Source organism: Condylura cristata, unplaced genomic scaffold, assembly GCF_000260355.1.
Source record: "Condylura cristata isolate star-nosed mole 26May11 unplaced genomic scaffold, ConCri1.0 scaffold00003, whole genome shotgun sequence".
NCBI lineage: Eukaryota > Metazoa > Chordata > Mammalia > Eulipotyphla > Talpidae > Condylura > Condylura cristata.
The window spans coordinates 32,730,316-32,742,684 of NW_004567104.1; the positions used below are offsets into that span (position 1 = coordinate 32,730,316).

General features: G+C 38.4%; 1 protein-coding gene across 1 annotated transcript in view; it reads right to left on the bottom strand.

Moving 5' to 3' along the window:
* Positions 1 to 1,168: 1,168 nt before the first annotated feature.
* The window catches only part of DIRC2 (disrupted in renal carcinoma 2), a 57,962-nt gene continuing 46,761 nt past the window's right edge, over positions 1,169 to 12,369 (bottom strand). Inside the window, exons 8-9 of the mRNA XM_004675158.2 lie at positions 9,318 to 9,500; positions 1,169 to 1,824 (exon numbers count right to left, since the gene is read on the bottom strand). Of these exons, the coding sequence (XP_004675215.1) occupies positions 1,709 to 1,824; positions 9,318 to 9,500 (299 nt within the window). The 3' untranslated portion in view covers positions 1,169 to 1,708. The remainder of the gene's footprint in view (positions 1,825 to 9,317; positions 9,501 to 12,369) is intronic.

The following is a 12,369-nucleotide window of genomic DNA, read 5'->3' on the forward strand; positions in this document are numbered from 1 at the left end:
GATGCTTTAAGGCAAACTGAAGACAGGTGTTAAATATTGAGGGTTCTCCAAGTTTTTAAGTTGACAATTTATGGACATAGGGGAAAGTTCACAGTAGTAGAATCCTGTTTTAGGACCAAGTGGATTAATGCATAGCCTTGAATTTACTGAGAGGAAAAGTGGAATATTTGGGACTATGTGTTTTGTGCAAGGGTGTGTGCACATGACCAGAGATGAGGAAAACTGAGCGTTGACCAGATCGCCTTTATCCACACTTCCTCACTTGGCCAATAGGAGGAGCTGGCTTACCCTCTGCCAGAAAAAGAACTAAAATATGTATTTGGACTACAATGAAGATACAATTTAAAGCGAGTTAAAAAGGAATGAGAGTTGGAGGAAGCTGAGAATAATGAAACTAAAACCTCATTGACTTTTCAGTAAAATAGTTGGCTTTTCTGTGGGAGGGGAAGAATGTATATGTGAATAGTGGCAATATCATAATCAGACCAGAGCATATTTTATACAGTAAAATACATGCCTGAGAGCTGTCCAGTAAGTAACTGCTATTTTTTTTAAAAAAGCTGTCATCCATAGAAAATAAGAGAACTGGCAAAATACTGCTGTCTCAAATATGCAGACCTATAAAGATCTGAATGTTTTACAACCTGAATTGAAATACAAGAACATAATTCAGAAATCACTCCACAGATTTGAAAGTTTCGATTTTATAAATTGTTATGTTCAAACAAGGGTCATTTAATAAAATGTAACTCTGGAAAGTAATAGCTGGACTTTACAACTAATGCCACTACATACATATACACATACATGTATGTATATATGTATATATAGAACCCAAATAGATAACACACACATATACACACACAAGGCATGTGTGTGTATGCGTGTGTGTATATACACACATAGATGACACAGAATGTTCTATTTAAGTTGTCATTTCACTTTTAACAAAGTGTTAAATCAGAATGTAATTACATTTTTACACAATATGTAATGCAACTATATTAAACTTAGTCACCTTTAATTATTTAACAGCCTAGTAGATGAAACTGTATTTCACAGAAACAAGGATAAGCTGAGACCAAGACACAAAGTATGTGCTCTGAAGTCACTGAAAGCACTTGATCATCATAATAAAGATGGCCAAAGTTTCCAACCTCGTTAAAAGTAAGGAGTCATATAAGAAATGGCTTTATTAGAAAAAATGTAGTGTACACGTGGCTGATTTCTATTCATCAATAAACCTCTTGGCTATTTTAAAACTAAAGTCTGACATAGGGTTTAAACTTCTTTAGAAGTTAGCGGCATTTCTTCCTATTCTGTGTGACTTAGGGAAGGAGTTATCTTCATGTGACAGACCCCTATTTCCTTTCATAATTACAATTTATCAATCAGTAGTTTAGCACTGGCACAAAACACAGAGGATATTATTAGGTAGTGATTTATGTGTGAGATATCACAATTCGAATTCAGAATCAGGCACAAATATGCCAGTTATAGATTTTAAGTCCCTTCTTATCACTCGTGTCCCACAATATTATTACTTAGTAGTAATTAAATTCATGTGATCACCTGTATCCTAATAAAATCTCTCAGTGAAGTTTCTCTCTTCTCCTTTTTTTTCCTGCTAGATGTGCAATTCCAAGCAAATGTGCAGTATGCAGTATTGATTTCCAGTCTCTTTTTAAACTCCTTCAAGTCTGTGCTATTAAACTGAGACAACCACATCAAGATAGAGTCTGTCATACGATTCCCTGAAGCACAGAATGAGGAGGAGACTGAGCAAACACGACCCAGGAAGGCACCAGTTGAACCAAGACAACTCTGTAAGACAAAAACATGCAGTTGTAAGCATTCAAGTGTCACTAGCAGAACACCACCTGTATGCCAGGAGCAAGCTGCTCTGCGTTCAAAAGCACTTAGAATAAATGCACCTTGGAAGCCCTGCACAGGCTCTCAATAAACAGTGACAATCTAGAATGTAAGTGATGCATGTAATATATTACAGGGCCTTCATGCGGAGTTTTTTTAAATCAATATTGTTAATAACTTTTCACCAATTTAATCCTCCTTGACTTTGGTGGCAAAAAAAATCCATTGCTTCAAAGAAGAAAAATCAATCACCTTTCAATGTTTAGTTTGCTAATTATTTTTTAAGTGCCCTCTATCACCACCATGCTTGCTACTGCTTAGAAATATCTGATGGATTAGAAGACCCAGATGGACATCACCTGAATTTTGAGATATATTTTAATACTGTGGGGGGCAGAGATAGCTATTTGTTAGCATAAACATTAAACTGTAATTGTAAAGCATTAGAAATCATATTTAAAAAATTCAACCTAAAAAATTGAATTCTAATTTGACCATCAGAGAAGCCATTGGAAATGTTTTGGTTTATTTCTTTTAAGCCTTATGTTTTTTTCTATTAGTATATGTGGTTAATGCTCAGTGATGCTGATCATCAGGAAACCTACAGTAATCACCTAAACAAGTAGCTCTTTTGCTCTCTGACTTAATGGGATTAAGGACAGTGTCTTTAAAAATGCTGGCTCATGACTTCAAGATCCTCGGACACAGATGAGCCAGCCAGGCAGCTGCCCAGAGCTGCTTCCTCACCAATGGCCGGCCCGAGCCCTGCATTTGCTGTTTCCTTCTAGCTCACTCTCTTTGTCAATCCCGAACCTTTGGATGCAGAAGCCAGTAGTTTCTTAACTTATGAAGAGGTTGGTGGGGTTGGGTTTGGATAACTCCTCTAACACCCATTTAGCATTTTCAATTTATAGGGAAAAAACCAACAAATGAGGGAAATGTTTCCCCGGATACATTTTTTTCCTTTCGGTATTGCTATCAGGTTCATATTTCCTCTTTGTACTTCTATAAAATGCTAATACTACCTTAATCTTTAAAAATCTTCCTCAAGATTTCCACACTGCTGCTTTAGTTTAATCCATAATTCATATGCCTAAAAGAGCATTTTTTGCTCAGGGATGGAAATCAGGAAACCAACTATTAATAAATGTGCTAAAATACCCTCTTTTTTGGGCTAGTATGCTAACAAAAGTAGCCTCTCCACCTCTCAATTTTTACATTTAAAAAATGGCTCATGCTATTCTACAGCATGTAACAAAGGCGTACATTTCAATGGTATTTTCATGCAAGTCTTTTCTGTCCTTTTCTTGGCTTGAATATAATCTAGACACTCAGAAAGGCTGTGACCTATGGGATCTTGTCTTTATTCTGCTATTCCCTGAAATGACACACCAGGCATTTTCTGCATTTATATTAACCTTTTAGCTTCTTGTTTCTAATGATAATTTTAATAGGCAAAAGGCAGCAGTAAAAAAATTAAAACAACAGTAAAACAGAGACAAAGGCATATTGTTTATATTAAAAGTGAGCTTTTTACTATGGTGATGGCACATGGGTGATTTGGTGATGGGAAACCCAAGGGGATTGCAACTGAGATGGAAAAATGCACAAAAATATCTAAAAATAAACTATTATAAAATTAAAAATTAAATAAACTTTAAAAAAGTGAGCATTTTACTGTTAGGGTCAGATTTAAGCAAGCTCTCATAGAAAGTATGGTACTTGACAAAGGTCTATCACATGGCATTTTTTAGACCTTGTATTTTATGGGACACTTCAGTGACACATGTAGCAACATTTAACTTGTCTTTGCTCTCCTTACACCTAGATATTTGTCAAATACTGCCAGGCAGGCCTTTTATTCATCACAGTTGTAAAAGTATTCTATTACCTCCATCCATATAAAATCTCTATACAGGCCTTGTAACTGTTCTTTGGTGTCATGGTTTTTTGGTTGATTTTTACCAATGTACTTCTCTGAAAATGCAAATCCACCTTTCAGTAGGTTCACCTGGCTCAATCAGCCGCTAGTGCTCTTTGAAATTATTTGCCTTTTAAGAAAGCAAAAGGTCAGAGTCGAGGAATCTCTACCTTTTCCAGGCAAAGACATTCACATAAACCACAGTTCAGGTACTAGTAAGCAGGGCATGGCTTGCCTAAAAGTTAAATTTCATTCCGTAGAAGCAAAGTCAACTGCTGTCTCTTCTGAGCCTGGTGTCTGACTTAACAGAGTCTTGATGCACTGAATTTTCTCATTCTGACACCTTTATATCCCTTAAAGTGAACAGTTTTCTAACATCTGCTCTTTTTTTTTGTTTTTTAAGATTTATTTATTTATTTTGTTAGGCAAGTGATTTTTAAAAATAATAAATAGTTTATTTTTACATCATTTTGTGCCTTTTTCCATCTCAGTTGTAATACCCGTGGGCTTCCCATCATCAGTTCACCAGTGCGCCATCACCACAGTCCAGTGCGCTTCCCTTCCCTCACTGTTTTTGATCCCATTCCCCATCCCACCTCCGCAAAATGTCTCTGGTATATAGCTGTTCATTATTATTATTATTATTATTTTCTCCCCTGGTCCTTTATACTCCTGCTATGAGTGAAATTATCTGGTATTTTTCCTTTTCTTTCTGGCTTATCTCACTAAGCATGATCTTTTCCAGCTCCATCCAAGTTGCTGCAAAAGGCATTTTTTTTTGGTTGCTGAGTAATATTCCATTGTGCATATGTACCACATCTTTTTAATCCAGTCATCTACTTTTGGGCATTTGGGTTGTTTCCATGTCTTTCCAATTTGTAAATAAAGCAGCAATAAACATGGGGGTACAGGTGTCTTTTTGAATCAATGTTTTTGTGTCTTTTGGGTAGATACTTAGGAGTGGGATTGCTGGGTCATATGGAAGCTCCATGTTTAGCAGTTTGAGGAACCTCCAAACAGTTTTCCATAGTGATTGTACTAGTTTGCATCCCCACCACATCTGCTATCTTTTTACTTGAAGGTAGACCCATTCTCTATAACTCCACAATTCACCTCAAACTTCTGCCATTTTTTTTTCCTTATCATGTACGTGTGTATTCTGAATATTCTGCAAATTTACAGCTCAGACAGGTGCTACCCTGTATCAAGGAATTGAGTCCTGGTGAGTCTGTTGGGACTGAATTAATTAGGATTCTGCTTATCCTCTTACCGTTTCTTCCAGTACTATTACACATTTTATCTCATGGTTTACTTCAATGAGGCCACTGTTTTTGGTTTCTGCTGGCTTCACCTACAATAGGTCCTCAAATAATGTCATTTTATTCAATGTTGTATTTCATAACTCAATGAGAAAAAGCAATCTCAGCCAACTTTGAAAAAAATAGTTATCTGAAGACCTGGGATTATTATGCATTGTTTTTGCTTAAAGCCACAATTTCCAAGAAACTATTGGTAATTTAACCATCATAATGATGATTTAACAAGCTTTGCTTCTCCTCTCTCACTTACAGGAGCCAGCTGACACCATGAGTTCTGAGTTAGTGGCCTGCGTCCTTCACTCTGCATTATCGGCCATCACATCGCATAATTTCTTTTAGTAGATATAAAATTACTTCTCACTGGTCCACACCTGCTGTACCTCTTCTCCTGTTAGTGCCTCCCATCTCAGCCCATCCCCTGAATCTTTTGAGCCCAAAGCAGCCTCAAATGCATGGTTAGTTACTTCAAAAGAAAAGGAATGAAGTAAAAACTTTGCATGATTTTAGACAAAACCTGCAGCAAAACATCTAGAACAAAGTATGACAGATAATACAACTTCAGAAAAAATTACAAACTATGAAATAGAACACCAGAATAAATTTTAGAGCATACAAATACTATTACAGTAATACTGTATTGATTTTATACATGAAGTTATTAGAATAAAACATCACTCTGGTGTCTAAAAAACCACTGAGATTCTCAAAGCAAGCATTATAGGAAGCAACTCAGTTTTACAGATAAGATTACATTAGGGAGCAATTTTTCTTTTTTGGAAAGTGACTTAGAAAAACACAAGTCAGGTAACTCCAAGAAACTTTCACATGGTTCCAGGTACCCAAAGCAGAATCAAAATAGGACCTGGGTTACCTTGTGACTCATGACTTCAAACAAGCCAATAGTGCTGGTATAAAAGGCCGGGTCACATTTTGCTGTCAATGCTGGTGAAGACTAATCTCCATTCAGACCACCAGTGGATCCTATCTTGCTTGGCCTATCTTGTGTCACATTCTAATGTGGTCATTTGGGGGTTAGTTTGTAGAGTTCTGAAAAATTATCTCTGGTAGTGAACTACCAGAAACCATATTGTGGGGAAATAAACTCTAGTCAGGAAGTGCAGTAGTTTTTTGAGAAGAAACCATAGATCTTTATGGTGACTAAAAAGTCAGACTCTTTAATCATATAACTAACAGCTGAATTTTGATGTTACTCACTTCTGAGTGATTTTTTTCAAGACTTAAAAGGACTGGATTATGGCATTTGGGCACTGGTTGCAATAGAAGGGAATTTAATTTATTATATAAATGTCTAGGGTACCAAACTGGAATTAAATTATTTTTAGAAAATAGTTTTATGGACTTTTCAGATTTATAATTTCTGCACTATCATATTTCAGTTATAAAGCATCTGGACTTTTGTTGTGGGACTTTGGGGCAAGATCAATTAACCATATGTGAAAGAACGTGAACATGATCTTTATAGTTTTAGTTAAATCAGCTTTAGACATCTGAGGTATGTTGTTTATATTGATTATATTGACTCACAAATAAGACATATCAGCATTTCTCTAAAACAGAAGACTAGATGTTTAAGTTCCTAACAGCTAGTTACCCAGAAGGAAACAAAAAAAGCATTTGGTGAGTGCCAAATTCCCTGATCTAGGCCTTTCACATATATTTTCTCATTAATTCTATAAAATATAAAAATGTACTGAGGTTTTTTTTTCTCCTGAAAATCACCTTGTTGGATTAAAATTAATTACTATTTAAAATTTCATTGTTCACAATAATCCTGGAGATTAGGCAAACCTGTAACACATATAGATAGGTATAAGGATATGTGATTAGAAACCAATTAATAAGAAGGAAGCTTTTTTCCGTCAGCTAGATGGGTCATGGTTTATATCAGTGAGTTACAGATTAGCAGAAACCATGCTAAGTCTTTCCTTGCCTCCTATGCCAAGGAAACAAGAGAGTTTGTGTGTATCTGGTCTCTATGACTCCATAAAACAAGTGCTGAGCAGTGACTGATGTCAGTTCCAACTAACTGGTGCCAAGCATCAGCCTCTGTGAATAAACCAACAGCTGTAGCTGGACATAGGAGAGGGACAGGGATAGTCACTCCACCGGCCAAGCAAAATGGTCAGGAGTGCTGGTGTCCAGTCAGATAGTGCAGGGTGTTTCCTGCCCTTAAACCGATCGACAAATACATGTTTATTCAATCCTGGAGACCACAAGCAAGAGATTTCTTGAGGGATAATATTGTCTGGCATCTATTGTCTTAAACTACCAAAGGATAACACTCCATTTCTGGCTCTGTGAGACTGCAAGGACCACTTAGCAAATCTGTGCCCAAGTTGGAAAATCACTTCTATAACCCACAGACAACACAGTCATCTTTGATGCTTTACCAGGCAAAAGAGGCACTGAGCCTTTTAGTTCCAACTGTGACAAAACTGAAGTGGAGTAAAGAGGTAATTGTTAGATGATTCTGTTTAGAAAACTCATTACTCCAATACTCGGCAGTGGCATTTTCCCTAAGAGTAGTCTGATTTTATTAATATCACTGACATTCCACAACATTACTCTCCTTCATATGATAACTAAAGCTCGCATCAGGGGTGGCTGATTGCTGACAATCTAGTTTGTTGTTGACTACATTAAGACATCCACATACCGTCTGGATGCTCTTTTGCCACTTGGAGAAACACAATGCGAAAGGCTGTGCAAGCCCAGGGCAGATTCTATTTTACCAGCTTTGAAAGTTTCAAAAATTTACTTGCCAGCCAAGGAGGTTACCTTGACTATTATTTCAATGATAAGCCTGTCAGGAAGTTTCCTGTAAACAATTAGGTCTCTTGGAGTGTCACATTTAGAGCATTTCTTACATTTGAATCTTACAAATTAGATTCTTTCATGTAGAAAGTATCTAAATGCACTGGTATTTGATGAGTCGTTTAAGAGATCAGCAGCGGTGGTGGGAAAGATAGTAGTACTAGATTGTTTAAAATGAAGAAATAAATGTGAAATAAACCTAGACCAAATCTTAAAATGCTTTATATTCACGACTCATATACATAAATTCTTACAAATTGTGCAAAAACAAATCCCAGATAATTATGGTCAAATTTTCTGAAAGCCTAGGACAGGATTTTCACCAAAGAAGAGAATATTAGAGCAAACTAGGCAACTGTGTGAATAGAACCACTACAAACCCACAGGCCTCAGGGCAGCTAGCCAGCCGGCCAGCTGGGCAGTCGCGTGCTCAGCGGGTCTCCTCCCACCTGCTCACTCAACAGGTATTTTAGTTTCTTCCTCTTCTCAAACCCCTTCTCCACACCCCTACCAGATCTTAGCAGATGACCTGGCTTCTACGTTGCAAGCAATGTCCACCGGTCTGCTGCCGTCGGTGTCACTAGTCTGCCTGGCAAAAGCAATGCACAGGCCTCTCTTCTGTCTCCTTTGCTTAAGGTGACCTCCTCCACTTGGATTCAGGAGCCCTTCCTTTCCTCATCTGGAATGCTCTTCTTCTTCAAGGTGTAGCCGGGTGTACCCTTATCACTTTATACCTGCACAACTGGGGAGTCACTAGCTATGTAGTTCTTTATATTGAAACATGAGAATCTAGAAATCCTGTTGCAAAGCTGGGCTAGCTTCATGTGGCTAGTGGCTACGCTATCAGTGCAGCTAAAGAACACTTCCATTATCAAGACAAGTTCCACTGGACACTGCAAATATACTTTTGGGGTGACCTCTCACCCGTATAGCTTTAAAGTACATACAGACCACTGACATTAACTTATTCTCTTTACTGAGACAGTAGAGTCTAAGTATTTTTTTTTAAAAAAGCAATATACCAGTAGTTCTCAATGAGAACCTGCATATTAAATACCTGGGGTGGGGGATTGTATTAATAAAAAAAAAAATTTTTTTTTTTTTTTTTTTTTTTGTATGCTTAAAAAAAAATGCTGGGCCTCAAGCTAATTCAGGTAGAAACTCTAGGAGGAATTGTATTAAATAAAGTTAAGATATACTCCAAAAAAAACCCCAAAAAGCCAAAAAAACAACTGAGTATATTTTCTTCTACTTGCATTTGAAAGCTCAAGAAATTAGCTTTAGTGAGAATTCTCATGAAATTCCCTACCCATCAGTGCTGCCAACCTCTGTCATAACACATTTAGAGTAAATAAAGTTAAATTTCTTACCTGTGTGATAAAATGTGAGAAAAAATAAAAGTACTCCCATGAAGATATTACTTAAAAAAGTGACAACTCCACAGGTAATCCCTTCTGGAACTGGGTAGACAGTTTCCACAAAGAGCTCAAAAAATATAGGTACACTGCTATTCAAGAATACTCCCAGGAGGATACAGGAGGTGTACAATGTCACTGAAAGAAAAACACAAACATTTTAGTGTCATGTTACAGCAATCAGTCCTATCAGCTCTTCTGGGTGATCTCTTTCACAAGCACCAACTTTGCTGGAGTGTCATCTCTTTTTAATGATAGTTGATAAAATCTGACAAAGCACCATATATCTGCTAGCTCTTTGCTCAGGCTTTGTAGAGTAGACAGAAAAGATTTTGCTTATTTTGTGTTCTTGTCTCCTTGCCCAACATGGCAGTGTCAGCAAAAACAAAAAACAAAACAAGAAGGGGAAGACCATCTTCCTAACAGACTTTCTGGCTGAGGATGGTGGGACTGGTGAAGAAAGTACCTGCATTTCTAAACCAGTCAGCTGTGCTGACTGGAAGCGGGAGACGACCTGGAAGGAGATGTCTTGACCACTTGGCACAATGATGACAGTGTCCTGTACAGGCACTTCCATCCTGTCCACTGCTTCACAACTTCTTGGGAACCCTACAGAGACTGGGGCCTACACTGCTTTTCTAGGAAACCTACCCTATGATATGGCAGAAGACTGCATTAAGGAATTTTTTAGAGGTTTAAATATCAGTGCAGTTCATTTTATCACATGAACCCAGCAATCCAGAGAGGTTGAAAGGTTTTGGTTATGCTGAGTTTGAAGGCCTTGCTCAATGCCCTGAGGCTCAAGAAGTAATGGGAGAATTGGAGTGGAGGTTGCTGACCAAGCACAGGGTAAAGACAGAGATCATTGTTCTTTCAGCTGAGATAGAAATCAGAATTCTGACAAAACAAGTATAGAGTGGAGGGTCCATTCTGATGACTACCCACTTAGAAAAGGTGGTGAAAGCTGTGGAGGTAAGTGTTAAGAGCGTTATGATTCAGGCTGGTGTCGTGATATGAATATGGATATGGGATATGGATCCATATGGAGGCCTGGATTGCTATGAGGACCAAGGCAACAGAGATTATGACAGAGGATATGATTCCCTAATAGGCAGGGGCAGAAAAACATGTGGTAGCAGATAATGTTGGGATGATGACTGCAGAAGACATGGGGACCGCTATATGACAGGGGCGATGATGGGTCATGGACTCCAGAGATGATTAATCTCCAGATGGCTATAGGCATGAGGATACGGTCTCCTCCGGAAACCCAAACTATTGAGTCTAAAGCCTGAGAGTACTCCTAAGGAAGATGATTCACTTGTTAGCACCCCAGGTCCTGTCAAGCAGCAGCTATCTTTGGAGGGGCAAAGCCTGCTGACACAGCTGCTAGAGAACAAGAAGTAGAAGAGCAGCTACAAGGAACAGGAAACACTGCAGCGTTGGCTGGATGAACCAAAACTAGGATGTCAGTCACACTGTGGGAGTAATGGAAACTCAGGAACAGGAACAGTAGAGGACAGGCCGTGAGTCATCACAGATGGGGACTTCAGCCACATCTGGAAGAAGTCAGTCAGACCGGATGCACGGAGAAAGTGAGAAGTCTCTAGAAAATGAAACACTGAATAAGGAGGAACACCGTCACTTTCCAACTTCTAAGACTCTCAAACTGAACAGCCTTTAAAGGTAATGCCAGTCTCTACTCCAAAAGAGAATACTTGGGTGAAGCAAGTTTCTAACCCTCCTGCTGATCTCAGAGTTCACACACAAGGCTGCAGGCCACACAAAGGGAAAAGTTGTTCAGCTCAACCATGTGAGGAAGTCACAAGCAAAAAAGTAGATGGAAAAAAAAAAAAAAAGTAGATGGGGTGAATGTCCCAAAAGGCCAAAGTGGGAACGGCAGCCACTGTCCAGAGGATGGAGGGAACAATGTCCACTGGAAGGAGTCTCAGGAAAGAACCAAGATTCCTGATCTGCACTTGAGCCAAAGAAATCTGAACAATATCCAGCCTCCAAATTCAGTTTTGTAAGCAAATATGCTGCTCTCTCCATTGATGGTGAGGATGAAAATGAGAGAGATGACACAGAGCAGACCTCTCTACCCTGAAACATTCTAGAGCAAGTCAAACCTCTATCCAGATGAGAAAAAACAAAATTCACCATATCACGGGGCAGGGAAGGGGCAGCAGGGGAGATTTTGTTGTTGGGTGATTTCTGATTTCTTTCTTTTACCTTTGGGTGGATTATTTCAAAGCACAGGAACAATTTTAGCACTAAACTATAAGGATTCTTCCCACTTAGTCATATTCCTAGCAAACAGAGAAACTATAGTAGATTAATTAAATATCTGGACTCATTCTATACTTCTAAGGATTTAAAATCTAAGAAGATATGTAAAAAACAGTAAATGTTAGTGAAATTTACATATTTAAGACTGTTTAGTAATAGCCTTCAAACACAAAATAAAAAGTATTCGATATGTAATTCCTGGAGAAACATTTAGAATTAGTCTTCAATTTTGGAATGCACTTTGTAATGAAAAGTTTTATTGAAAATGCCTAACAGGGCTCTCTCTGGTGGCGCAGCGGGTTAAAGCACAGCTCTGAGAAGCTAAAGCCACTTCCGCATGAGTTCCATTCCCACCTGCCCCGGAGGTGACCACATGGCGCGGCAGACCTCTCCTGACCCTCCCGCTGCTCCCCTCAGCAGTGTACTTCGTGGATCTGCCTGTTCCCACTCTGTCTCTGGTGAAGCCTCTCACCGTCCCTAAGCCTCTGGCCTGTACCCCAGTTCTGTATGCACAAATAAATAAATCTTTAAAAAAAATGTATAACATTTGGAACACCGAAAAAATGCTCACACAGAAACTTATAATTCATGGTGTCAGGATCCTAGATTAGCCAGTAAAAAGCCTACTGGTCCTATTCTATGGTGAAACCTTTGAATAAGTACAATATTCTCATTCTTGGAAGAATGTTTAGGGCAAAACATGATACTCCAAATGATT